This window comes from Mugil cephalus, chromosome 20 (assembly GCF_022458985.1).
Source record: "Mugil cephalus isolate CIBA_MC_2020 chromosome 20, CIBA_Mcephalus_1.1, whole genome shotgun sequence".
NCBI lineage: Eukaryota > Metazoa > Chordata > Actinopteri > Mugiliformes > Mugilidae > Mugil > Mugil cephalus.
The window spans coordinates 16,384,355-16,411,946 of record NC_061789.1 but is presented as its reverse complement, the minus strand read 5'-3'; the positions used below and the strand labels follow the sequence as shown (position 1 = coordinate 16,411,946).

At 40.9% G+C, this 27,592-nt stretch overlaps 3 protein-coding genes across 5 annotated transcripts; 1 reads left to right on the top strand and 2 right to left on the bottom strand.

Annotated features, from left to right (window-relative positions):
- Positions 1–1,541: 1,541 nt before the first annotated feature.
- zc3h7a (zinc finger CCCH-type containing 7A) lies at positions 1,542–17,281 on the top strand. The gene is made up of 23 exons (XM_047572164.1): positions 1,542–1,669; positions 2,960–3,065; positions 4,517–4,556; positions 4,691–4,894; positions 6,689–6,847; positions 7,441–7,521; positions 7,666–7,719; positions 7,801–7,840; positions 7,951–8,288; positions 8,381–8,636; positions 8,754–8,782; positions 8,902–9,046; positions 9,188–9,346; positions 9,522–9,727; positions 11,638–11,738; positions 12,546–12,727; positions 12,831–12,904; positions 13,028–13,161; positions 15,095–15,200; positions 15,286–15,394; positions 15,497–15,630; positions 16,302–16,465; positions 16,559–17,281. The coding sequence occupies exons 2-23, from the start codon at positions 2,998–3,000 to the stop codon at positions 16,746–16,748; spliced, it is 2,973 nt and encodes a 990-aa protein (XP_047428120.1). The 5' UTR covers positions 1,542–1,669; positions 2,960–2,997; the 3' UTR covers positions 16,749–17,281.
- Positions 17,282–18,063: 782 nt separating this feature from the next.
- On the bottom strand, positions 18,064–20,054 carry rmi2 (RecQ mediated genome instability 2). Its single transcript, XM_047572165.1, has 2 exons — positions 19,652–20,054; positions 18,064–18,459 (listed from the first exon to the last, which is right to left on the bottom strand). The coding sequence occupies exons 1-2, from the start codon at positions 19,938–19,940 to the stop codon at positions 18,308–18,310; spliced, it is 441 nt and encodes a 146-aa protein (XP_047428121.1). The 5' UTR covers positions 19,941–20,054; the 3' UTR covers positions 18,064–18,307.
- A 1,861-nt stretch (positions 20,055–21,915) lies between these two features.
- ubfd1 (ubiquitin family domain containing 1) lies at positions 21,916–27,305 on the bottom strand. Of its 3 annotated transcripts, none has more exons than XM_047571992.1 (7): positions 27,090–27,305; positions 24,765–25,037; positions 24,459–24,667; positions 24,311–24,376; positions 24,085–24,190; positions 23,906–23,988; positions 21,916–22,670 (listed from the first exon to the last, which is right to left on the bottom strand). In XM_047571992.1, the coding sequence occupies exons 1-7, from the start codon at positions 27,103–27,105 to the stop codon at positions 22,560–22,562; spliced, it is 864 nt and encodes a 287-aa protein (XP_047427948.1). In that variant the 5' UTR covers positions 27,106–27,305; the 3' UTR covers positions 21,916–22,559. The 3 variants fall into 3 exon arrangements, with proteins under 3 accessions (XP_047427948.1, XP_047427947.1, XP_047427949.1); XM_047571991.1 differs by lacking the exon at positions 27,090–27,305 and adding an exon at positions 26,523–26,654; XM_047571993.1 differs by lacking the exon at positions 27,090–27,305 and adding an exon at positions 26,157–26,462.
- Positions 27,306–27,592: the final 287 nt, after the last annotated feature.

Genomic DNA, 27,592 nt, shown 5'->3' with positions numbered 1-27,592 from the left:
CACACACAATCACAACATAGAAGAGACATAGGAAGAAACCAAAACAAATAAGTTCAGAAATTAAGTTATGTGTAATAATGTGACACGACACAGGGAAAAAGTATTGAACACGATTACTGATATTTAATACTTTGTACAAAAGCCTTTGTTGTTAATGACAGCTTCAAGACGCCTCCTGTTTGGAGAAACTAGTCACATGCATTGCTCAGGTGTGATTTTGGCCCATTCTTCCACACAAACCGTCTTTAAATCTTGAAGGTTTTATGGGCATCTTCTATGAACTCAGATTTTTACTTCTTTCCATAGATTTTCAGTTGAATTCCAGTCAGGTGATTGGCTGGTCCATTCTAGCAGCTTTATTTTCTTTCTCTGAAGCCAGTTGAGAGTTTCCTTGGCTCCGTGTTTAGGATCGTTGTCTTGCTGAAATGTCCACCCTTGTTTCATCATCATTCTGGTAGATGGCGGCAGATTTTTCTCAAGAATGTCTCGGTACATTTTTCCATTCAGTTATATGAAGTTTGCCAGTACCATATGCAGAAAAACAGCCCCACACCATGATGGTCCCACCTCCAAACTTCACTGTCGGTATGGTGTTTTTGGGGTGATGTGCAGTACATTTTGTCCTCCAAACATGGTGTGTGTTATGGCATCCAAACAGTTTCCAATTTTGCTTTTATCTGACCAGACTATGTCCTCCCAGTATTTTACAGGCTTGTCCAAATGTTGTGCAGCAAACTTTAAACGTTTCTTCAACGTGCTTTTTCTTCAGAATGGAGTCTGTGGTGAGCGTGCATACAGACCATGGCCGGTGAGTACAGTGCTTTTTGTTTTCTTTGAAACAATTGTTCTTGCTAATTCCAGGTCTTTCTGAAGCTCTCCACAAGTGTTTCTTGGCCCTTGGACAACTCTTCTCATAATTCTTTTCACTCCTCTGTCAGAAATCTTGCGAGGAGCACCTAGTTTATGGTCAAATGATGTTCTTTCCACTTCCGGATTATGACCCCAGACAGTGGACACTAGAACATTCAGAAGTTTAGAGATCCTATGACCTATAACCAATGCCATAATGACACACCTTTTTATAGGCCATCAGTTTGGACTGAAACAGCTGATATTCATTTGCACTGACAAGGGGCAGGGTGGCTTCTGTTCACTGATGGATTTCAGCTGGTGTCTTGGCTTTCCATGCCTTTTTCTGCCTCCCTTTCTGCTTACTTACTTTGTTCAATACTTTTTCCGTCTGTTATCTTACATTATTACGATTAACTTATTTTCCATTTGCTCTAAGTCGAAGTCTACGTATGGATTACATGGGTTGTTACCAACAACTGGTGAAGATTTCATGTCAATAGCACGTTTAGAATTATATATGTACTATGAAAAATTGTGATGTGTTCAATATTTATTTTACCCGCTATATATATAAATGATGTGTGTTTATTATCGCTTTTTGTGTAATGTTCCCATGTCCTCCCACCGCCTGAGGAGGGCACCCGCGCACAATGGCGTCGATGCCAGCGCTTCCTCATATTACAGTAGAAGAAGAATCAAAGGGCGGCCTTCAGCGACAAAGCACATTGAGCTAAGTTCTTTTAGCTGAAAGGAAAAACCACTTTCCCTCCATTTATATAACCGACGTACGGTTTGTTTGGAACAAAGACACATTCATGTAAGTTTGGGCTATAGCCGCTTTTAAATACTGTTTGTGCTAAAGCCAGGAACTAGACGTCTACAGCCCGCTATTGTTGGCGTTGAGGAACTAGTTTAACTTGGACATGCCTATGCTTTGTTAGGTTCAGTCTACTTCCTAGAAACTTAGGTGGGTAGCGTTATGTCGCTGGTTAGGTTCGCGTCTTTTCGACACCGGGGTTAAACCCCCGCATGTCCCCGGCTGAGATAACATTGTGGCGCCGGCTGATAAATTGTTAAAGCCAGATATTGCTAACCTTTGCTAGCAGAAGATGATGTGACGGTCCCCGGCCGCGGGTAATACACGTGCGCTAAATGTACTGCGTCCATTATCGGACGACCCTGCTAGGCGCTTCCTCCCCCATGAAACTTAATTTAAAACGCGTGTTTCTCCATAGACAGTCCATCAGCACTAAGGAGACTGGATTGTGTAACGAGGGAATTTTGTAAACACACAAAAAGATCCAAGAATAAAGTAAAAATTGCCTTTGCTAACCAGACATGATGGGCGCAACCTCCTAAAGACCGCCTGAACATCACCATCTGTTTCTGTAACCGAGATCGACATCGGATTAGAAATGGTTAGAAATCAGTGTTGAGTAAGTTTTGTGAAGTACTGTGTCCGTACTGGCATAAACGCTTATTTATGACGAGCTTGGCTTGACGTCTTCATTTGGTATCATCTGCCTTGTGATAACAGTCCTTCACTTCACTTCATATCATATCACAACAAGCACGCGATCACAATATACTTTATTTACAAGTTTATGGCACGCAAAATAAAAGCCTTTTATTAGTATGTGGTTGCAATTCTCGACTTTGTAGAACAAATATGTGTTCGTGCCATCGAACAGTTGTCCGATAATGGAGCTCCTGTTTTAGGATGCTAAGTTTTAATAGTTCCCCGAAGCCGGTAACTTCTCAGTTTATCGCCCACAACTTCAGATTTGAAGTGTTCCGTGTAAAGTTGTCGTAAAAAAACAGCCCATTATCTGTGTTTTTTAACGTTATACCCTCGCAAGCAAACAGAAATGTTCAGCCTTAATGTCCGGAACTACAAACGTGTCGTCATTACTGAATGCGGAAGCTGCTCGTATTTTGAAAGCAAGCAGAGAGAGGCTCTCCAAAGACAGAGTGACATAATGTCGGAGTGAAGGAACTGTCAGTCAATCTGTTGAATGACAGATATCGAGGAAGTTTGGTTGTCACAGAATTGTATTTATTTTAGATTTTTTTTTTCATACTTCAATACCAAACTGCATGTTTTCAGGTGCTGACTGAGGAGAGGGGATATTTAAACACGCAAGCATGTCTGGAGCGTGTCAGGACAGAAGGAGCCGCTGGCAGGAGATTCAGAAAGGCCTACAGTTCATCCAGTAAGTGTTGTTCAGGTCACTGGCTGCTACAGCGCGTTGTTTGTCTTGTTGCCATGTCTGCTTTAGATTTGCCACGAGTGGTCGGCTGATACACGGGAGGCTGACTGGCAACTATTTTGATCAGTGTTTGACATTTACCAGCTCACCACAGTTTCATGTTTTTCCCGGTCACGTGCTAAACTCGGCGATGGGGGATTTCCTGGTTTACTGTAACTAACATAACTTGTTGCAATGGAGTCTGTAAACTGCATGACTCAACAAGGATTTTACATCATTGCATCAGTCTGTTCAGTGCACTCTCCCAATCCAACATTTTATATGAAATACACTCACTTGCAAGTATTCAGATGTAAACAAATGCATGTTTCTATTATTTTGTAATCTTGACAGAACTTTAACAGCATCCTCCTGGATTTAAATGACCACCTTTCTGATGCTCTCACAACATAAACTGAACATTATAACAGTCATGAAGGAGGATTAAGTGCAGGACTGTTATATTAGTGTACCTATAATGAACTGGCAGACAAGTATCCACTTGCCAAAATGTCAAATGCCATAAATATCATATACGATGCCACACCAGTCACAGATAAGCAGGGTGTCATTCAGATTACAGACGACTTTAGTCCTGTTTTTAAAGAAACACAACTGAACCGTGTGTGCTCTCCAATCAGGAAGGCTTTCACTTTGTCTATATATAATGTTAGGGCTGTACACGGCAGATTCATATTTTATTTCCTGTAACTGGACAACACTCTGTGTCCTTAAAACACAAGTGATACTTAAAATACTGCAACGCCACAGTGTGTAAAGATTTATACACGTACTCCGCCGCTTTAACGTTGTTGTTTTAGTAAATACGTTGATGGGACTCGTGATCATGAAACACTCAAAGCAAATGACTGATGCTACAAATGTATTCAAAAGAGAACAGCCAGGCAGGCAGGAAGTGCAATTAGTTCAGGAACAGTTTGGCATAGTGCAGCTGTTATCCTAAACTTCTGTTCCAAAATTCATTCACCTTTGTGTCACAGCTCCATTTGTTGCGATAGCTCAGCGTGGCCCGATTAAAATGAACTACTCTGATAGTCCAGTTTTCAAACCAGGAAGTAGAACTTCACAAGGCCAATAGGAGCTGAGCGGTAAAGCAGCATAACTTGGCACTTTTTTTTTTTTTTTTTTCAACTTACTTTTCAAGCATGACATGTTATGGCATGAATCACCATATGTAGGAGTAAACTGATACTACATAAGACGGTTACTGTAACCTCATTTTTCCTTCTTGGAATTAGAAATCAGAATCAGTGACGTACAAAAACCCTGGCTTTACAGGCTGTCTAGATAATTAAATATTAACTTTAAGGCTAGTATGATATATATATATGTGTGTGTGTGTTTTTTATATGAGAAAGAATTGCTGACTCCCATTTATAACTTTTTGCTTTTAGATCAACCCTTCCTTTTCCAGGAAGTCAAGACCAGTATGAGGTAAGCCATGCAAATTTGAACGTGGCTTTTCCATGACCCATTGATCTAATTTAAGGATATGGGGTAGGTGACATAAAAGCCAAAATAAAAGGTCTGCAATTTGTGTATTGATCCCACTTTTATTAAATTCCCAGGTGTTCATTAAGGACCTCGTGTGGAACCTGTTTGGAGAAGGAAACGACGTGTTTAAAGAAGGGGAATGGACAAAATCCATCGAGATGTACACTGAAGCCTTGAGCATTGCAGATTACGCAGACACTGAAGACATCTGTGTTCCAACAGGTTTACTTGAAAAACTGTATGCAAATCGAGCTGCTGCGTACCTAAATATTGTTCCGGTGAGTAGCCGCTGAACTTTATCCTCATCAGCCACTTTGACTATTGTTGTTGTTGTAGCCTTTGCTCCTAGTTTACATATGTTGTTGAATGACAAAGACAATGAAAAACGAAGTGTTGGAAAGCTAAATTATAGATGGTAAAACCTGCGCGGATGTTCACGACTGTACGTCATGTGTGAAGGAGCAGGGTTTCCTACGTGTCCCCTTCACTGTCCTCAGTTTGCGAACAGAAAACTTGTTTTTCGCTGGTGCTCTGACGTATCATCTGCCAGAAATGACTGGAACAATACCAGGCACCATACAAGCGGGACTTTATTGAATCTTAACTCAATCACAAAACATCACTTTGCACTTTTTCTGCCCAAAGTACGTCCGTGTACTCGAGTTGCAGAGCGTGCATGTGTTTCCAGACACGACTATAGATTGCAATTCCTGTTTGACGGTGTTGTTTCGCCCAAAGACATGCAAGGTAGTTTCATATTATTGTTATTATGGGGTGTGGCTGACTGTAACAATCTATTTTTTTTTTTAAATTTCCTTTGACGCTACCTTGCATACACAATGTCCTAATAAAAACACTGGCCTGACTGCTGCAGTGACCTGCTCTAGTTTTAGCCATCTTGTTTTTGACAGTGCATCACAGGGAAAACTTGTTATTAAATAGATTTTAACTCGCATCTGTTCATTTCTTCATAATGTTCAGTGTTTGGCCTAAAATAATAGTGTTTCAGGAAATGTATATGTTACAAGTGACAGAACAAAGCCAGTGAACTGACTGTGTAGGAGGTTTTACATATAATTGTATATGCGTAGGTGAACTCTGTTCAGTCAGGAAACCGTAGCGTATGAAAGGGCAGAGAGAATACAAGACGAACAGTCGTAATTACTGTTCTCTTGACTTCCAGTAATTCTAATCATGAAGCGTATGATTGGTGATGCAGTAGAGGAAGTATTTTTGTCTTTATGCCAAGTGTCATTTATTTTCTTTCACATCTGTAGCGTGAAGCTACAGCTAGCAGCTGGTTAGGCCAGGTCAGTGCAATGACTGTAAACAGTGTTTACGTCTCGAGCCCATTAACTAACATGCTATATCTCATCATCCATCACAACCATACAAACAGCAGATGGAAGAATACATGGTTTTACTGGGGGTGCCAATCTGGTTTTTGGCTAGGCACGGCCTCTACATGGAGTTACTGCTGGTTGCCTGGCAACCTCAAGGTGAAAATGCTCCACATAATAATTACTTTCAGCACAGACATGCAATTGTTTCTCGTCTAATTCGAAACTAAAGCAAGCAAATGAATTCCCTCAGGTATGAAATGTTTCCCTTTTAAAGCAAACGTCGTTAATGATGGTTTCTTGTTTTATGAAAATGTTAACGATTCACCTGGAGGATGACGCTGACCTGTTGTTATTGTCAGAACAAAAGTATGGAGTAAACACCACACTTTGAAAACAAGATGAGAAAGTTTCATTTGGTGAAGAAAAAAAAAAAAAAAGAACTTCTGTTGTGGGAAAACAGGTGCTTTTAGAAGAACATTCAGCCTCTCTTCCCTGGTGGCGTTTGTCTGAACTGAGTCATGTCACATGACCGTAAAAACACTCTGCTGCGTTCAGGGAGGCCACACGCATACCTGACTGAACGCACTCAGCATGTAAAGTCAATTTACGATCAAAGAACAGCCTCCTTGTTCTTTGTTCACTGCAGCGCTACAGAGGCTTTTCTTGACTTTGCCGCATTTTTTTTATTTATTTATTTATTTTTTTTTTTTTACTTTTTTTCTTTCATAGGGACTGTATGACCAAGCACTAGAAGACTGTGAAAGAGCTCTCCAGTTGAACGAGGGGAACTACAAAGCCCTGTACAGAAAAGCGAAAGCCTTGAAAGAGATGGGGAGACATCAAGAGGCCTATGAGGCTGTTGCCAAATGTTCTCTAGCAGTGCCTCAGGTAAGGTGGAACACAGGCATATTTTAATAAGTGGATCTATCCAACCGTGGAAAAAAAGACAACTCCGTCTTTAGCTTAAGTTGGAAATTATAGATAAACATAAACAGTCTGTCCGTGGAGATGTTACAGCCGTTGATTTGTGCCGTCATGATTTATTACATTTCTTTTCATTCTTTATTACAAATACACAATAAGGCATAAACAAATGCCTTCTATTTAACGGCCAAGCTATGGAACTGCATTGTGTTGTACTGACACATGTTGCTATTATTTTTGACAACCCCATTTTAATAAGTGGCCGAGGCTAAACAACAAACATTTAAGTGTTTAATTTAATCAGTGATTACACAGTTACACGTCCACCTTTCTGAAGCTGTTTCAACATAAACCAAACAGCGTAAGAGTCACAAAGGGCTCTTGTGTTAGAACGCGTCAGGTTTCACTTGTGCACCTGTAACGCGCTGCCAAGTATTTGTGTGATAGTTGAGCGCTTGTGCAGCGGGGAGGAATTGCGCCTCTGTTTAATTGCACTTCTACGCGCATTCTGTTTTCTCTCGGCCTTGAGCAGCTGTTCGTTTGTGTCTCTTCCTCAGGATTCCAGCGTCACACAGCTGACTCAGGACCTTGCCAAAATTTTGGGATTGAAAATCCGCAAAGCTTATGTGAGGAGTAAGGTATGCACCGTGGCACTTTCTGGGGAAAATGAGAACCCTCTGACTCTACATGATGATCTCATGACAAGTTTAAATTCACGGCTTTAAAATTGAGACGTATGTCCCAGTGTGAAGAAGATTTCTTTTTTTTTTTCCTTTTAACAGCCCGCCTTGAATGTAATGAAAGGATCAAGTTATCAAGATGTATCGTGTGAGAAGGTAAGAAGCATCTACAACATAAAATGTGTAACCGTACTCTGCAGAGAAACGTGATGATCAATGACCTCTTTTTACTTTCAGTCTACTCACGGTTCAGCTTCAGTTGAAGATATAGAAATAGGTAAGTTTCAGTCTTTGAGAAGCTTTGACTCGAGGGCGCAGGACAAAAGTCGCTCACCCACTTTTCTTCCTCTGTGTTTTTTTTTTTTTTTTTTTTTTTTTTTTTTTTAGAAGTGCCTCAGTTAACACACGATAGCGGCGTTTTGACTCCGGGCCCGGCTCTAATCCAAGCCCCGGTGGCGGTGCACCCTCCTCTGAACGAAACGGCGGTGGACGACCTCCCTCCGAACAACGCCGTCTCGTCCGCAGCCCCGTGCGAGCCCCCGGGCTTCGAGTCCGTCCCCCTGCCCGTGTCCGCGCCCACCTCAGCCCCCCTCCCCGTGTTTGTGAACGGTTGCAGGGCCAGCAAGCCTTGCCCCATCCTGGAAACTAGCCAAGACTTCGACGCGGACATCATCGGCGACGACCTGGACGATCTGCTGGACCAAGCTGGCCCCGAGTCGGCCATGGTACGTGAGGGGGACTCAACCGCGGGGACTCTGTGATGTCACAATGAGCTGATCTCTGAACACAAGTGTTGCTTCTCTGTCTCCTCCGTCAGGTCATTCCCACGGTGAAGGGGCCTCTGCCTTTGCCGACCAGTAGTATTGCCTCGGGCAGCTCTATGTCAAATCCATTCCTGATGCCGTCTCACATCAACCCGTTTCTCCACAGTAGCGGCCAGCAATGCACTGTAACCCTCCCGCCTCTGTATCACAAGTCGGGGTCGAGCACTTATTTTGGTATGGACACGTTTGACTCTCTGCACGCGCCAATGGACTCGCTGGATAGTCTCAGCATATCAGACTATAAAAGAGGTACTTTATCTTCCCCGCACTGTCGTGTTGTTTTGCTCGGACCTCATATCGTAGGTAATGAAAATGAAACTTTCAAATCGAGCACTAATGTGTTTCATCCGTCTGTCAACGTTTCAGATTTCGCTCCAAGTCCGTTCATTCCACAGGTAGTTGCTGCTTATCAATAACCATCACCAATCAGAAGAGTAGACTTGGCTGCTGACTCCTCATGTTGTACTTTTTTTTTTTTTTTAATATATATATGTATATATATATATATATACAGCTCAACAATAATGAAACTCCGATGGGAATGGCCGTGGGAATGCCTGACGTGAAAGGCCTCACTACCGCCGTGGATTTGGCAAAGAACCCCTTGGCCGAAACACACGAATTCAAGCAAGCCTGCTCAATGTGCTACGTCAAAACCGGTGAGCAATTGTTGTGACACCGCAGGAGTTTTCGCCCCGTCTCCTCTGTTGTCCTGCGGCCGAGCTCGATTTAGTCGTCGTCCTCCGGGGCGGGGGAGTTAGAATCGGTGTAACGGTGTTTCCTTATTTTCACATTCGCAGGCCCCGGAGTGTTGGATTACACACTTCATACTGAAGAGCATAAGTGCAAAAAGGATGTATTACTCGGCAGAATCAAGCATTCGCCAGACAAAACGTGGAAGCTCATTCGACCCAGACCGACTAAAACCCAATATGTTGGACCTTATTACATTTGCAAAGGTGACTGTTGGAGAATTGAAATATAACGTAGTTGAGCTTTTACATAATGTGTTTACTTTCTTCGTTTTATTTCCATATGAAGACATTTTAACTGTCCCGGCTAAAGGTTTTATTGCATTTACATGTCGTGTCTGGACTGAGAGCTTATACTCAAATGTGGCCTTGGTTGTTTCAGAGGTGGCTGTTGGAGAAGAGTGCCTGTACCCTGGCCACTGCACATTTGCATACTGCCAGGAAGAGATTGATGTTTGGACTTTGGAGCGAAAAGGGTTCATCTCGAGAGAACTGCTCTTCGATCCTTTTGGGCCCAGCTCCAACGTCAGGTTGACCGTGCCCAAGATTTTACAAGAGCATCATGGGATATTCATGTTTCTCTGTGGGGTGAGCAGTTATGTAATTTCATTGTGCGCGCGTAATAAAAAATAACCTGCGTATTATTTTGATAGTTTGACACGTTTTTTGTTGCGTGTGCTTCGGCACCACTCAGATTAGTTTAAGACACCGTACCCCTGCTCCATTAGCTCGGTTTATTTAATCTAAACAAACATTAGTAGTGTTCTTACTGATGTAATTTCACAAGACATAATACGTGCCAGCACACCTGGTTCTTCTTCTACACTTTCTCATTCACTTTGCACATTACTGTTCAGAACAGAGACTAGCTGTGTTTCCATTAGTTTTTCGCAAAATGAAGGCGACATTTCGATAAACGTGTTTCCATTGAAAAGTTTTTCTGTAACTCTCGTCCCACAATATCCCAGAATTCTCGTCGCGCGAGACTTCAATTTCAGGCAGATGGACTTCAAATGAAATGGTCACGTGACCTCCTGCGTCGTCTCCGGTGATGCTGGTGAAAGGGAGTTGCGAAAAAGCTGTTTCCACCGCACTTTTGCGATCAACTGTTACATCGATATATGTCCATAAACACGTCTGAAAAAAACACCCATAAGAGCGTAAACGTGTTTTAGCGATATTTCAGAGGTTTTGAAGGTTTTTTTTTTTTTTTTTTTTTTTTTATCAGCGATATTTTGTGCATTTCTAGCGGTAATGGAAACGCAGCAGATGGAGCTGCAGTCACTCAGCTTTATTCTTCTCTTTACTCTGGAAGAAGTAATGATTGTATATTACACATGGAAGGAAGAACGAAAAAGAAAAACCACGATTGACTCTTCAGTGAAGCAGTGAAAATAAGTTGTTGCGTATAAAAATGACAAAACAAGTCAAACAAAATATTAGTGACATAGTAGTCAATAAGTCGCTAAAACGTTTGACATTAGCTGAGGCTTTTTGTTATTTTTTATTTTTCCTGTTGTGGCTATCTGAAGCCTTTACTGCTTTCCACATCTTAGGGTGAAACACTTTCCGGCTGTTTAATTTTAAGTAGTTTTTGACGTGCATGTATCTGCATTCATCCTGTGTAGTGATCAATAGATACCAGTGCACCGGTTCCATTAGCCCTGAGTGTCCGAGCCACGACCGACCCGCCGCCATGTTTGACAGCAGAGGTCATTCTTTGGGTCACAAGTTTTTCCTTGTTCCCTTCACACTTTCAGTCGCTTCTGTTTCCATGCTCTTTTGAACTGAGAGCTGCCCTTTCTGTAGCTCCTTTAGCAGAAGCTTTCTACTGGTTTGGGCCGAATCAGCCACGCGGGAAGAAATATTTACTAGCCCAGTATCCAATTACTTTTAACCCCTTGATATTTTGGCACTGTGTGCTAAAAGGGCCGCGCGGCGCCGGTTTCAATATTCGGACCGATGGAGCGTGCAGTCTGAAGAACAAACGTACTTAACGACAGAGTGTAATCACAGTACTGCTGCGGAAACTTGATGTTGTTGATGATGTTTGTTGGCAGCGTTTTTCATCGCGAGGAGAGAAACACTTGTTGTAAATAGATTCTTCTCTAAAATATTTTTCTCACAAAAAACAATCTTATGATTTCGAGATGGCAGACGATCACTTATCTGCACTTATTCAGCAGCATTAGAAAAAGGAAAGATTTCACATTAGATGAGTGGAATATAAGAAATGCAAAGGTTTCTTTTTTTATATACTTTAGTTGTTGAAGGTATGTTTGTTTTACTTACTTGCTGTCATACTAGTTGATTAAATAACTTGTGTTTTCGTCTTAACATCAAACTTATCTTGCATAAATCTAATGGTCTTACGTTTATGATCTTTATGGTAGAAGCTGCTGTAGTGTAAATGACCCGTCCAAAGAGGCCATGAATGATTTTTATATTCTAATTGAAGTTTGGATGGATGTATTTTAATATGCTACTTGTGCTTGCAGGTGTGCTTTGACCATAAACCAAGAATAATCAGCAAAACCAACAAAGATGACCCCTCCCTCTGTTCTCATCCAGTGACAAAGCATGACTTTGAAGATCATAAGTAAGTCACCAATGATTGTTGTTTCATTACAAGAACAGATTTGCTGCCGCGTCATTCAACGACTTTAAATTTAGCCTGGTTTCCACATAACTGTGTCTGCGGCTCAACTGTCGGAAGTCTGTGAACTCCTTTTGAAACCTCAGTGAACCTCAGTGACACACTTCCATTTTTTCAACGTTGCATCATTTTTTCTGAAGTATGTTGAGAACTTTAAACTTCTGCTGTGTGAGGCGTTTTTTTTAAACTGTTGAGATTCAGCAAAAACCAAGTCAAAAACTGCAGTCCCTCCGATGGCTCCAAGAGCGAGTCGATCCCCATAGACGTCCATGTCAGAGTGCAGAAGTAAACATGTTTACAGCCAGTTTTTTAAAAAATGAGGTTGATCTTTATAGTCAATTTACGTGTTTATGAAAAAAAATTAGGAAGGGGCTGTTAATTCTGATTTGCCTCATGAGATCAAGGCTCAAAGCTGAGCTTAATAAAGGGCGTGACGGCTTTGAGTGACAGGTGGATGCCGTCACAGGCTGCTAGCTGTCTGCCTCAAAACAGTAAACACATTGTGCCATCACACGGCGTTTCACAGCTCATATCGCGTACAAGTTTGAAATTATGTTAAGTAGATTTAAAAGCTATATAGCTAGTACTGAATTAAGCTGAGCAAACCAGACACATGAAGAGTTTCAGGTAGCGGCTTATGGACACTGAACAAAGTTGTGCCTGTTATGTAAAAATATTCTGGGAATGAGTGACATTAAAGTTAAGGAATGTGCTCATATGTTGAGTATTATAGTCCCAGTTGTCTTTCAGGTGCCTGGTCCACATTTTGAAGGAGAATACAGTCCGGTATTCCAAAATTAGACCCTTGAGTCCTCAGTCCCAGCTGGATCTGTGCCGCCATGAGGTCCGCTACGGCTGCGTGAGGGAGGACGACTGCTTCTACGCCCACAGCCTCATCGAGCTGAAGGTCTGGATGATGCAGCATGAGCTTGGTGAGACTGTCCTACACATATAAATAATACACCACCACAATTTTGTGATTTTTTTCTGGTACACTATATTTCATGCCTTTTGTTTTCACTCTCTATCCTACAGGTATCACTCATGAAAGTATTGTCCAAGAGGCAAAGAAATTTTGGAATGCAACAGCTTCATTGCAGGGCACCCAGGTATGACCAGGACTCAGTGATTCATACGTTTCTACACTAAACTTATGTATAAGTACAGTTTTGTTTTCAGTATCAAATCACAGGTTTTAAGATTTTAACCAGTCCTTCAAATCTCATCAACAGCTTTCCACTGCACAGAGACGGTTTGGGCCTCCGAATCTGAAGATGATGTTTGTTTGTGGCCAGTGTTGGAGAAATGGTCAACTAAGTGAAGCTGACAAAAACAAGAAGTATTGCTCAGCCAAGGCAAGACACACGTAAGTAATTAGCTCTTTGTATATTTGTGTAACAGTGGGGAAAAAAAATATATGGGAAGAAATCAGATCTGTCACTACTTTCAGACAGTGGAAAAAAAAAAGGGGAATATCAGGCTGTTGACAGAAATAGCAGGGTCCGCATGCTTCTTTACACTTCTGAAAAATAAAGCGACAATTTATCTTTCCTATGAAACGCTGAACTAATATTTAGCTGTAACCGCTGTTTCTGACAACCGCTTTACATGTGTGTGAACACAGACTGAGTGAACACGGTTCCTCTGCGTTTCTTGGTTTTGCCTCGGAAGCAGCAGTTTTGATGTGGCCCACAAATTTTCTATTGGATTACGTTAATCTTGTTGGTCTGGAACCAGAGCGCTGCTCCCTTACTGGTGTATTTTAGGTCATTGTCCTGTTGAAGCATTTATTTCAGGGACATTTGTTCTTTGACAAAAGGCAACGTGACCTCTTGAAATAATAGACCCAACATCATAGTCCAAGAAACATCCCCACATCATGATGCTTTCACCGCCATGCTTCACAGTGGACTATGGCTTGAATTCAGTGTCTGGGCCTCTGGCCCAAAAGAACAATCTTTCTTTCATCAGTCCACAGAACGTTGCATCATTTCTCTTTAGGTCGGTCAGTGTGTTCTTTGCTAACTTTTGCAACAATGGGGCTTCTTGTCGATAGCTTGGCTTCACATAGGTGTCCTCTAATTGTTGGCTGAGTCTTTGCTGTTCTGGCTATTCTTGATCCATCTAAATGGTATTTTTCTGTTTTCTTCCTGGGTTTGGTTGCAGTTTAAAAGGATTTGAGATTACTTTAGCTGAGTGGCCGCTCATTTTCTGCTTACTTTATGTGTTAAGTAATGTGTTTCCCCCTATAATTTTAGCTATGCTTGAGGAAGGTCCTTCATAATGTCCAGAGTTATTGAACATAAACAGGAGTACGTCAAAACTAAAACACTTAAGACCAGGGGTCTTCAACATTTTTCAGGTCAAGGACCCCAAACTGTTGGAGAGATTAAGTAGGGACCCCCTACCTATTACATGTGTTCTATATTAAACTTGGCTTATAAATATACATTATTATTATCATTTTGTATTCAATATTAAGCTATTTAAATAATACACAGGTTTAGACATTCCTTTTTTCCCCAACCATATGTATGTGTAGGGAGGCCATGCAACTGTGTCCTTAAAAATTAACCCAAACTTCAGTGTAGGAAAATTAAAAAAACTATATAAAAATGTTTAATCAACCAAAGATTTTGTGACCAACCTGCAGTACTACAGCGGACCCCCTAGGGGTCGCAAACCCCCTGTCGAAGACCTACGCTTTTGACTTTATTCGTCTCAGGGAGATGTGTTTCCACTTGACCGTACAGAAAAGTGGACGAGAGAGTGCTCAGATCAACCTATGACATTAGACGCTGGAAACGGTGGAAGTGGATGGCGGATACAGAGGAGGGAGAGAACAGTCATCGGGGTCTGTTGTTTAGAGTGGAAATGGCAGCGGTTATTAAGCTCTTTCCCAAGCAAACACTTGACAGTAGGACAGAGACTGTTGTTATACTGAGGCGATACAATCTATGGCAGAGGAGATAAATCAGTCTGATGGGTTGTGTATCCACCTACAAGCTTTGTTACGATTGGGGGAGATACTTGATGTTTCCTTTTGGTTTCCTTAAATAATAATAATAAACCCGATTCAAATAATTGTAAATGTCCATGGTCTGAAAATCAAGAGCACAAACATTGGGTTTTAAAAAGAATCAGCTGCATTCATGTCATGACTGTAAATACTGTAGCTACTACACGTACAAATATAATTCCTATCAAAAACGATTATTAATCTGTTTAGTGGTGTTGGACTGTATTTTTTAAATCAGTCTTGACATCACCACTAAGTCAGTTTCTGTTTATTTTCTCAGGTGGGCGAAAGACAGGCGGGTGGTGCTTGTAAGTTCCCATGAAAGGAAAAAATGGACGACTGTAAGACCGCTTCCAACCAAAAAACCCATCCCATCGCAGTTCGAGGTACATCATCTCCACTCATTGGCGGTTCTGGCTCCGATTTCCAGCATTAGTCACCCAAGCGCTTATTTTTCTTTTGTTCTCTTAGATTTGCATGCACGTGACCGCTGGCAAGAAGTGTCAGTACATCGGGAATTGCACATTTGCTCACAGCATAGAAGAAAGAGACCTTTGGACCTACATGAAGGAAAACAACAGTGAGTATTGTCGGAGAGAATGGCTCATTTATCGGCGAAATTCAATTAGTGGATCTGAACTCGCATTCGATGCGGCGCACCTCATTTCCTCCTGTGATTCAGTTCCAGATATGGATCAGCTTTATGAGCAGTGGCTGCAGTCTCAGAAGCCTGGCTGGGGCGAAGAGACGTCCAGCAACTCGGTCAGGGAGAACGGCAAACAGATCCACATGCCCACGGACTACGCGGAGGAAGTGGTGAGTTGTTGAGCCGGAATCTGCGGTGGGCTGCTTCAACGTGCTTCGGCTGGTTAGTCGGTTTAGTTTGTGTTGTCGCAAACGGCTTAACTTTGATGAAATAAATGAAAATCTCTCTTATGTTGTCCATTGGTTATTTTTTGAATAGTTAAATAATCTTTTGTTTGACTTCTGCCACTAACTTTTGAACCATTTCTTCAAATATGTCATAACATAATTTAACACAACACTTCATATAACAATATAGTATGGAAATGATACTTTTCAGCCTTAATACTCTGCCATTTATTATCATAGATAGTATTGAAGTATAATTGGAAATGCTCTGTATTATATCTTTAAAAGGTTTCTTACACCAACTTGGAGCGTAAATGTAAATGTACATTATATTTCTATCACAGTGTGTGTACTCTGGATCAGCGTAGCCCTGCTGTTCCATTGTTTTGAGGTCAGAGATGCTGACGCATGGCGCTTGTCCATGTTGTTGTGCATCTGTTTGCTTTGGTGGTGAGACACTCCCTAAACGGGGACGGTCATAAACATTACAACCCTATCTGCACTGCTCGCGCTCCACCCTCCGACTTGTTCTATTCGTGTTGAAACCGTGCGAATCTTTTAGAGGGAATAATGTTTGCTGAGCAGCTCGAAATAAATCTAAATCTGTCTTCCAGGCTGGCAATCACTGTTGGCTGTGTGGTAAGAACTGCAACAGCGAGAAGCAGTGGCAGCAGCACATCACGTCGGAAAAACACAAAGACAGAGTTTTCAACTCTGAGGACGATCAGAACTGCTGGCAGTATCGATTTCCCACGGGCACTTTCAAAGTTTGTGAGAGGTGAGATTATCAGACGCGGGCGCACGTCTCTGGTTATCGGTCACGTTCCGCTGGTTTTTTTGATGGTTGACTTTTGATCGTGTGCTTTGACAGGTTCCTCAAAGGCACGTGCACGGAGGACAGCGTCTGTAAGCTGGCACACGGGGAGCAGGAGCTTAAAGAATGGATGGAGCGCAGGGAATTCCTTTTGATGAAGCTTGCCAAAGCCAGAAAAGATCATCTTATAGCACCAAATGACAATGACTTTGGAAAATACAGTTTTCTGCTTAAAGACATTAAATAATGACAGCAATGATAACAATATTCATGCTCACTTGCAAATAATGCAGTATTCAAACAGTCTCGAGTCCGGTCATCCGTGAGGGCCTCTGATGTGCGCAGGGAAGTGCCTGATCACAGCATGATTTAAAGGAGGGCGTTCCGGACCGACCCTCTGATTGGTGGCTGGTTTTCTCTGATCAGAAATACGGGAGTGTTATCATTAAGAGCAAATACTGGGGTAGAAGACACTCGAAGCTTTGCTATGCACCAGTCAGTACAATACCTGAAAATGAATGGTGACAATAAACGGCATGTGTAAACCTTGATCAGAGTCGTGTTCAGATACTTTAAGTTGACCTGAAGTAATTCCTTTCACAAGCAGTTTGTATATGTTAATGGACTTTTACGGTTTCAAGCATCAGTTACTCAAATCAACAGTTCAGTTGACGATGTTTTCTTTTAATCAGTCAATACAGGTCATTTTCACTTTCCATTTATCTAATAGTGTTACCAATGTAATGGGCACCACATAAATAAAGCTTGTTTTTTAATCTATTGAAACTGTTGTTTTATTGAGCCTGTGAGTGTCGCTAAATGTCCCAGTATAGTTCTCTATAACAGTGGTACAAACACATGTAGACAGCTGGCAGCCTGAGTGCATCCACCATTCACTGTTTTATTTCTGCTATAAAGTTCGTTTTAACATGGAACTCCCTTCTTCAACCTAACAAGTGGCAATCTTTGACTCTTTGTATTGCTTCATTTTTCAGCCTTGAGGTTTCTCCTTGTTTTAGTGTTTCCAAGCGACGGGCCCGCACCGCAGTAGGGTTTTTCCCGAAATGCACAAATTCATATCATTCAGCGCACCCAAGGCAAAGTCGGGACAGAAAAAGGGGGAAACGGTTTCATAAAGATAAAAATGGTCAGAGGTTCCCATAGGATATGTGCCTCTGATCGGCCTGGAAGAAAGTACACATTCGAGCATGCGAGTCATAAAAACACTAAATGCTTTACAATAATGATAAAACAAAATAAAATTAATTATTAACATGGAGGTCTGTGGGGACTGACTAGCTTTTGCAGGCTGCCTCAAGAGGCCGCTGGAGGAACTGCAGTTTTCTGCACGGTTGTACTTTTTGACCCTGGAGTTTGCTGCTTGGGAATCGTTTTTAATTTGTAAAGTAATAGTTGTCTCACTGGTGTAAAACAGAAACAGAACATGAAATGGAAAACACAGAACCTAAGTGCGGAACTCCAACAGTCTTAATTAATCCTGAAGGAATGCATATACTGCAAGTATTTAAACACTCTTCTTGTTACAAAACAATAGGCAAGAGTACTAGAAAATGAATCATTTTAATATTTGTTGAACCTCAGCACACAGAATAATAAATATAAAGAAGACTTGCCTCTTTGGAGTCATTACAAACACTAAGCACAGAGAAATGTTTTGTTACCATGAATGCATCCTAATCCGAGATCTGTTCAATTATTTGATGTCATTTCGCACTTGTCAAGAGTCCCTCCCGTTACCGCACACCCAACGAGGACGGGTGTGGCACCGCAACAGCAGCTCTGCATTCAGGTCAGCACCTGCTGCAGGTCCTCCACCTCCAGCTTCCACATCCGCCTGTGGAGTGCAGCGAGTTCAGAGAGGTCTGCCATCTTCACGGCACGGATGACCGGCTCCGGGTACGCCGCCTGGATGACACCCATCACCATGACATATTTGCCTGCAACAACAGCAGCGAGCGGGCAATTGTTCACCGGCAGAGGATTCGAAGTGAGAAAAGAGAGGAGGTGCTGTTGACATTGCTCACATGCAAACATGTTTAAGTACTAACGTGCTTTTGGTGTCTCAGTGATATGGATCAAAGGATTATTATTAGTTACACGGACGCCTTTCATTTAATTTTCCAATGAATATAACTAATTAGAAAATAAACAAATAAAATGAAATATCTCTTGACTGATCCGCCGTGAGTAGTAAAAGTCCTAAATCTCGGGATTAATGGATTAATAAATTAATCCAATAAGATCTTAAAAAGCAGCAAAGATTACACTGAGCAGTTCAATGTGTGAGGTCCCTTCACACAACTAAAATAAAGGAAATAAACTTACTCTAAGCACAGAAAATAAATAAAATAGGCGAGTACTATACACAAAGTGGTAGTTGGAGTATAAAGTGCAATTAGTTGTGCAGTACTGCCACAGTAGTAGGCCATTTGGAATGTGCAAATATTGTTTACACTGTACAATATTATATACTTTGATATAATGCTATAATATTGTACAACCTAATATTTCATACTTACTTCTGAAATATTAACAGTTTTAGTAAGAATCTCAAATATCCAAATAACTGGATACTTTCTTGAACTTTTTGTGCTGACAGTGACTCTTTTTAGGCCTTCTGATTGGTCCGCTGACCACCAATCAGGGAGCTGCTACCGACTGTCAAGTCCACACTTCCTGTGTTACTGTTGCTAGGGCTGACCAGTCAATGGGGGTGACAAATGAATGAAATGCGAGGGTCCATTCCCAAAAACAGCGTTGACATTTTATAGACTTAAAACTTATCATTTCGACTGTTCAAAAATGTGAATACTAGTGAACAGGATACTAATATTTCCGATATCTGTACATATTGTTAGTCGAACCTAGCAACAGTAACACAGGAAGTGACAGAGGGCACGATCTCTGATTGGACGTCAGCAGAACACCTAAAAGGCCAATAAATGGCCAATTTAAGATTGTTGCGACAAAGTTTCACTATTTTATTGATCGAATTATCAAGATAGAAATGCGTAGATTCATTAGTAATGACAACTATTGTTGCATACGTGAGTGAGTATGAGTTATATGTAGAGAACCGACAGAGAAACACAACACTAGGTTTAGTTTAAAGTTGGTAAGTTAGCTTACCTGGGGACAAACATGGTTTCCCTTTGGGGATACTGTTGACGCCCTGAACCGTAAAAGTTCCCGTCTCATCCATCAACAGCACGGTGTTTCTGTCCAGCTGGACCTCCAGGACTGTCCCCTGCATCCACACCAATGAGACGTGCAGAGAGCGACCCCTGCCCGGCCTGATGACACATCCCTCCTCGCAGTCAGCGTCTCCACGGGCCCCTGCCGTCCTCAGCTGGCTGGACAACACTTTAACGGGCGGAGGACGTTTTCTTTGGATGTCTGTTTTCTCTAGGTTGGACATTTCTCTTCGGCTGACCCCGCTGCCTCGGAACAGAGGAGCGAAGTCCTGAGACGAGTGTTTTGCCCTCGACCCGCGCAGAGCTCAAACTTAACCGGAAGTTGTGGGATTTTTTTTTCTGTGTAAACTTTATTAACAAGTTCAAGATACAAATCAACTTCAAAATACGAAGCAATACGAAGCAAAATAACTAAGCGGCTAGTTTTCTTAATATGATTACAATGAAAAGTAATAATAAAAAAATAATTTAAAAAGAGTTTTTTTCCCGCTAACAACAACATCCGGATCAGAGTTTTCTTTTTCTTATTTTTTTTTTATTTTTATTTTTTAAAGTAAATCCTTTTGGATTTTGACTTCAAATTATGCGTTTCATTACAATTGTTGTGAGATTTACTTTTTTTTTTTGTTCTTTTTACACTGACAAATCATAACATTTGTCATCTAAGTCTTTTTCACTTTATAGACAAACCCAACAATTCCCTCCCTTGACATCAACTACAATTTGCAACAATGAGGCAGAAAATTAAGAAACACAGTTACACCGAGTCCTAGAGAATAAAAAACACAAATTGCGTACGAACTGAAAAATAGGAACAAACTCAGTACTCACCGCAAATGATCACTTGAGTCTAAACTCAAGTGTTTAACCCTCAGGCATCCTTTTAATTTACTACCCTCTTGTAACCTTAGCAGACAAAAACGTCCATGTCCAAAAACTGCTATAAAAACTATTTTCTTCTGATCTTTTATGCATAAATCTCTTAAGCCACTTCAGCATTATACAAAGCTTCCAAAATCAATTATTTTTTAAGCAATTTTAACCATTTAAATGCCAGTTTGATTTAAAGTCAGTAAAGTTTTTACAAAAAAAAAAGAAAGAAAAGAAAATATTTGCTAGTTTCCATAAAACTAATGTTGGGTGGCTGGGGCATTTTTTTTTTCCCTAGATCGTTCTTGGGTATGACCATTATCTAAAAATAGTGACTTGATTGGATTATTAGTTTTTGTGTAGCATCAGATTTAAAATTCACTACCCTCTTGTAACCATAGTGGACAAACACGTCCCGTTGACTTCCGTATTTGTCATTTTTAGTGGTCAGCACAAAAATCAGTCATTTCCCCATTGTAGGGCTTACAGTAAGTGAATCATCCTCAGAAGGAGAGTCTGATGTGGACTTGGTGGTGGAGTCAGATCGTTTTGCTTCCTCTTCTTCCTCTCCCAACTTTTCCACTGTCGTCATCCCGGAGGTACAGATGCAGATACAGACATGGACGTGTTTGTCCGCTAAGGTTACAAGAGGGTGGTCATTTTTTTTTTTTTTTTTTGAATTTCTAAATTTGTGTCGAGATAGACTTTATTACAAAAAAATGTGCCATATGCACAAACAGCCAAAATGGCAACCAAAATGAAGAGGAAAGTTTCCCTAAGGCTGCCTGAGGGTTAAGCAGCATATGAAGAGATGCAATAGAACATGATGTTATTATAGTGGTGACTAGTGTTTAATACCCACCCACTTACTCAAACACTGCTCGGAAAAAGTTAATCAATACTAATAACTACACGCCAATTACAAACACAACCACCTGACATTGTTGTTCTTGTCTTAAAATGCAAGGCTGTTAATTAACCAGCAATGCTGCGTTCAAGAAATTAACTTTTTATGTTCTAGTGAGGACAATAATCCTGATCGATTAGATTTATTTCTAGGAAGTATGCAATTTGTTCCTGCTGTGGCATACGTCTCTTTTAATACTTGCCCAATATGGTTTTTAAATCAGCTTCCTCCATCCAGAATGTAACTCTTTGACTCAGCGGACGTGCTAGAAGCCAAGTGTTAGAAAGTTCTCTGGCCTGAGACCAAAATCAAGCTTTTGTTTTTTTAGCCGTTTAATACATGGCAAACTACATACATTACAGAAGGACTAATAGGTAAACACAGAAATCCTGGGGGAAAATATGCTGCAGTCAGCACGGAAATTGCAGTGTGGGGATTTATTTTTCAGCAAGACAACGACCCCAAAATAAAAAGCCAAAAGCACACAGGAACAGCCTGAAAAGTTGCGGAGGGGCTGATTCCAGACGTCAGTCTAACCCACAATCTGTGACAGGGCTCGAGTATCGCTGTTCACTCACAGCAAATATACGGCTGGACAGTTTGAGGAGTTTTGCAAAGACGAACTGGGAAAAAAACGCATTCATCCTCAAGTAAGAAGTTAATCTAACGGTTAAGAGATATTAGATGTAGAGAACCAGAGAATGGAGACAACAATGACCTGGCGCATTCATTTCATTAAATAACTTTTATTTCTTTAAGAATAACTGAAGAAACGTGTTAGCAATTTCTGTACAATTTTTTTTTTTTTTTTTTTTTTTATAGTTTTCCCTTGCATTTGCTGAAAACCTTGAATGATCAACAGGGCTGAGAAATGTTATGCTGCCACATAGTGCACTTTAAACCTAAAAAGAATATGATTAGTCCACAGGCATCTGTCAGTTTCCTTCGGATATATATCCAGAGAAGTTCCTTTAAGCCTCACTGTTGACTCCAGTTTCATTTTTTTTTTTTTTTATTGGCTGTTCCTCTCAATCCCAGTTCATCATTGTCAGAAAAAAGAGGCACATTAGAAATACTGCCATTTTCCAAGGACTGTGTCTTTGATTGCATCGACGAACTGTGCAGGCACCCAGTACACCCAATACTGAGACGCTTCCGTTGGACCCAACTGAAAAGCCTAGAAAAGTGGAAGATATTGATTATTATACATTAGTATATATTTAATGACATACAGAAACCCTGATTTCTCTAATGTGATATGACCTTTTTATACATAATAGAAAATAAGCAGCATTCAGGAGGCCTGATGGTAACATTCAGTATATTGTGTATATTCTCATGTCATTACCTCCTTATCACGAAAACATAATTTGCAGGATAAAACATAATTTTTACATGTTGTAAACCTCCGAGCCATTTCCTACAACCTCCTCTTTCTTTTGAAGTGTACAATGTGAATACCAATTCCTCTTCGATCTACTCTTCAACCTTTTTAGTGATGCGGGAACACACTCGGAGCGAGCTGCATTTCCTTTTTAAGCCAATATGTTCAAATACAAAGCCGCGTTGTCGTGAATCCGCTATTTCGAGTTATGATAAGATCCTCCTGGCCCACAGGATGCGGGCTGTGATGCGTGATGAGGCAGCACAAAATCCCAGCCACACCGAAGACCCTGAAAGCCTCGCTCGCGCATGCGCAGATGTCGAACCGCCTGCATTCGACTCGATGCACATGTAGCTTGTTACCGTGGAATTCACAGCAGTGCACACATGTTAGCACCTGTTATTATTAATACATGATGTCCTTGATGAGTAGATGGATGGATAATTTATACCCATGGAAAAAGTATAGGAATCCTATAACCTAGGTCCCTCAGAAACACGTCCTCTTTAAAAAGTAATTTGTATGAACATTATGACGCACCGTATTTGCTCTCTAGAAAACAACTACGATCTTCTCGAGATTACCTGATTCAATTACATTTTTCCCCAACACTGCTATTTCAGACAATGAAGAAGAGAAGTGCCTTCACACATAAAGGTTAATCTAGAGAAGTCACTGACATTTCCCGCTCCACTGCAGAGCCCAAAACAGCAAACTCCATCACTCTGACACACACACTCACACACACTCACACACACACACACACACACACACACACACACACACACACACACACACACACACACACACTGCAGTCACTTCAGTGAACAGCTACATCTGCTGTTTACCTACCTACACAGAAGACCTTTCACAAATGAAATCTAACTGAACTGCACTGCTCTGTTCCTTTGCTTTTCTTCAGACAAATACCACTCAGTTTTAACCTTCAACGCTTCGCTCGGCGATACGAACACCTGCCTCGGCCTCCGAGCACTCGGAATCTTTCATGAAACGGAGACAACAGTTACCATCATGTGATAGTCCTCGTGGCCTTCGATGGGTTCAGACACTACGTTTTTAATGGAGCCCATTGGAACTTTCTCCGTTCTCTCTGTGGATGAGAAAACACAGGCGTGATGAAATGCTAATCTCTGTGTTGCGGTGATTTTTTATTTTATTTTTTGAAAAGGTAAGCCGGTAATCTCACCTTTTGTTCCGATCCACAACTGATCTTGCTCCAGTTTGAAAGTGAGTCTAACTTTTCCTCCGGATTTGTTAAACATTCCGGATAAAGGCACTGTCGGTAATCGTTCCTGTAAGGAGGACAAGGCAGTTGCCAAATGTGGTTGAAAGTATGTCATGTTCAGCATCGCACAGACAGTGTACTGTCTCCACTCTGGGATAAATGAAAGGATCACTTTATCTTATCTCACCTTCGTTCCTTTAATAGCTGGCATGATGTCGTCTGGTTTACCTTTGTCCAAAACTTTCCTGTGTTGCTGAAATAATGATACAACTTTAATATCACACAAACTAACATGAAATATCTGTAACGCTCAAGATTAATGTAAGAATTCTTACCTTTTGCCTGCATAAAGGCTCCTTCTTATTTTCTTCAGCTTTAACTTCTTGCTGAATGACCTCTTTGGGTGTGTTTACAGCTAATACATCATTTATTGTAGAGCCTACCACCATTATTTTTGCACCATTTGTAATCTTTATTTCACGTAGCGTCTTGTCCTCTGGAAGCAGTCCTTTGTACATCACTTTCTGCATTGCCGGTGGAAGACCTGTCAGGATGAAAGAGAGAAAAAAAGAGCGGTTGTTTGTGAGTCGCAAAAGAAAACATGGGCTGTAATATTTATTTTGACCACTTTGCACTCGTACCTGTAAGCGAGTGGATCCTGTCTTTTAGTTTGGCTCCGGTGCTATCAACAGGAATTTTCAGATCATATTTGTTCTTGTTCCAGATAATCTTCAAGTCCACTGTTTCCTGCCCGTCGTCAGCGTCGTCCCCATTGCTAATACTAGAGTCCTGAGTTGTGGCATTTCCTGCATCCGTGTGAGACGTAGATTCTGCGTCGACTTTCTCTGTGTCCTCACCTGCTGGCTCAGCCTCTTTCGACTTTGCCTCGGTTTCCATTATGACCTCTTCGCTTCCTGGGAGAGGGAAAAGGTTTGTTAGTTCTCACAACAGAATATCACAGATTTCCCATATGTGTGCAAATATTCAGAAACAAACTATAAAACTATAAAAGTGTGAATACAAACAGTATGACAGCATTAAAATTAACTACAGATGGATACACTGCAGACTGAAGATACAGTTGATTAAATGCATTTCTCTAAGAAACCAACAGCCAAATGTCTGGTCAGAAAAATGGCCACCAACTGGATTTAACTAAGCAAATTGGTATGAACCTCTGATTAGATAATTACTGCATGGAAGATTTTCTTTCAGTAAGAGCATGTCCACTTAAGAAAACCACACATCAGTGAGGCTAACCAATAAAAAGGCTTCAATTTGCAAGTGAGCATAAAGATTGGACTCTGGAGCGATTGCTCAGGTCTAGGTTCAGCAACATTATGTCCAAAGAATGAGGTCAGGTTATTCTCAAGATGACAATACCAGGATCCATGGGGCTCAAATAGTGAAAGAGTTGTTCAGTGAGCATGAGACATCATTTTCACACATATATTAGCCACCACCAAGTCCAAACCTTAACCCCATCGAGGATCTTTGGGATGTGCTAGAGAAGGCTTTGTGCAGTGGTCAGACTCTCCCATCATGAACACAAGATCTAGATGGAAATAAATCTCGTGCCGCAGCTTATCAAAACAATGCCAGCCAGGCGGTGTATTCGCTAATACACTGTCCTCTTTAAGTGATATAAAAAGATTCCTGGTATTTATTCTCAGCGGTGAGTCCCGCATCTTTAACACTAACGATGAACCGCATGTCCTGAAATGATGATCATCTCCACTGACTTAAGAGACAGACGTGCTATTTTTCTTTTACTCAGGAAATGAGATGTAACAAGGGGGCCGCAACTACTGATTGTTTCTCATCGCCTTTTTCCATGTATCGCTTTTCTGCTGCTTTGCAACAGTGCAAAACTAAATGACAAGGACATCATTTTACAATGACAGAAGAAGAAAAGTGAAGAAAAATCTCATGCAGCCAAACCAACCACCAAATACTAAACTAATCATGACGCAAGAGGCGTCACCTTCCTTGACCCGGAAAGCTTAAACTTCCTGGGGGAAAACCCAGCTCACCTTTTCTTCTTTCTTGTTTTCACCACTCCAATTTTTCTTCTTCTTTTTTTTTTTTTTTTTTTTTTGCCTTTTCAATCAAGTAATATATCATTTAATTTTGAGCGACTATAAATTATATTATTATAATTCTATATTTAGCTTTGATGTGGTACAGATCGTAAACAAAATTACGGTTTAATCTGTCTAACACGTACTCGGTTTAAACATATTAAACATAAAAAAACATTTTTTTTATATATAAACTAAAATATACAGTTGTTTTACATGCAGTCAGGAATACGTGCGCATTATACGCGGCTCAAGAATAGAAAGATCACCATTTAAAAGTCTGTCTGAAGTCTAGTTTCGCTTTTTCTGCTCACTCACTTTCTCTCGTGGTCTTTCTAGCTCTTTCCATCGCTATGTCCCCCTCTACTGAGAAACTCTTCCCAGTGTTTACGGCGAGAGTATAATTAACATCACGAAACACAACTGAACCCAAAACAGACATGTTTTTTTTAAAAAAAACCTTACAATCTATCCGGATCTTGACATACGTTTTGGCCTTACTGGTTACAAAACTGGTTACCGCAGGACTCTGTACATGGATACGTCGCTCTTACCATTTTTGACTTGGCCATATTTAGTTAACACGTCAACACCTTAATTTAACCAGTTCAAACCCGACATTTGTTAAACCTCCTAAAATTCACACAAGCTCTGCTCACATCCAGCTAATTGTAACTCCTGTTAGCAGTCGGGCACGTTAGCTAGCCGCAACACTGCTGAACATTTAAAGAATAACGACGCGGACTAGACGTAAATGCACATCGCAGTCTATTAATGGCGTAGCGTATTTATGGTTCAATAAGAACTGCGCGTAATTCCAGTGACACCATACAAGCTCAATGTAAAGATATTAAGGAAATACTGCTATATTTTCTCAATACCCACCATCCTGGGTCGCCATGATGATTGTGTACAATCTGTTGTAGGTTGTGGCAAAGAGATTACAGGAAGCGGGATGATTTTGATATTCAAGACACAAAAAGTTGAGAAGAACTCAAATTGTGTTCATGCCCACATCTCCCAACATCGTGACAGCATAACACATGGGTAGAAAATAGTTTGATGTATTAAAGTGGAATTAATATTTAGCTGTAGTTGCCCGTACGACTTTATAATGTTTGTAGTTTCAGTGAGTAGACAGTTAACGGGCAGAATGGGAATACGCATGCGCACAAGAAAGTAAACGTACATGAAGTTATTATTTTGCACACTTTGCTATATTTTAGATCAACATAATAGCGCGTGGGCATAATTTGGTAAAATGTGCTATTCGCGAAAAAAAAGATTTCAATTTGAATAACTAAATACACATAGAACATACGGGACCTTTAGCAAACACGGAAGTGAGTGGCAGTAGATGCTCTCGCTTCACTACGCTTCTTTGTTGA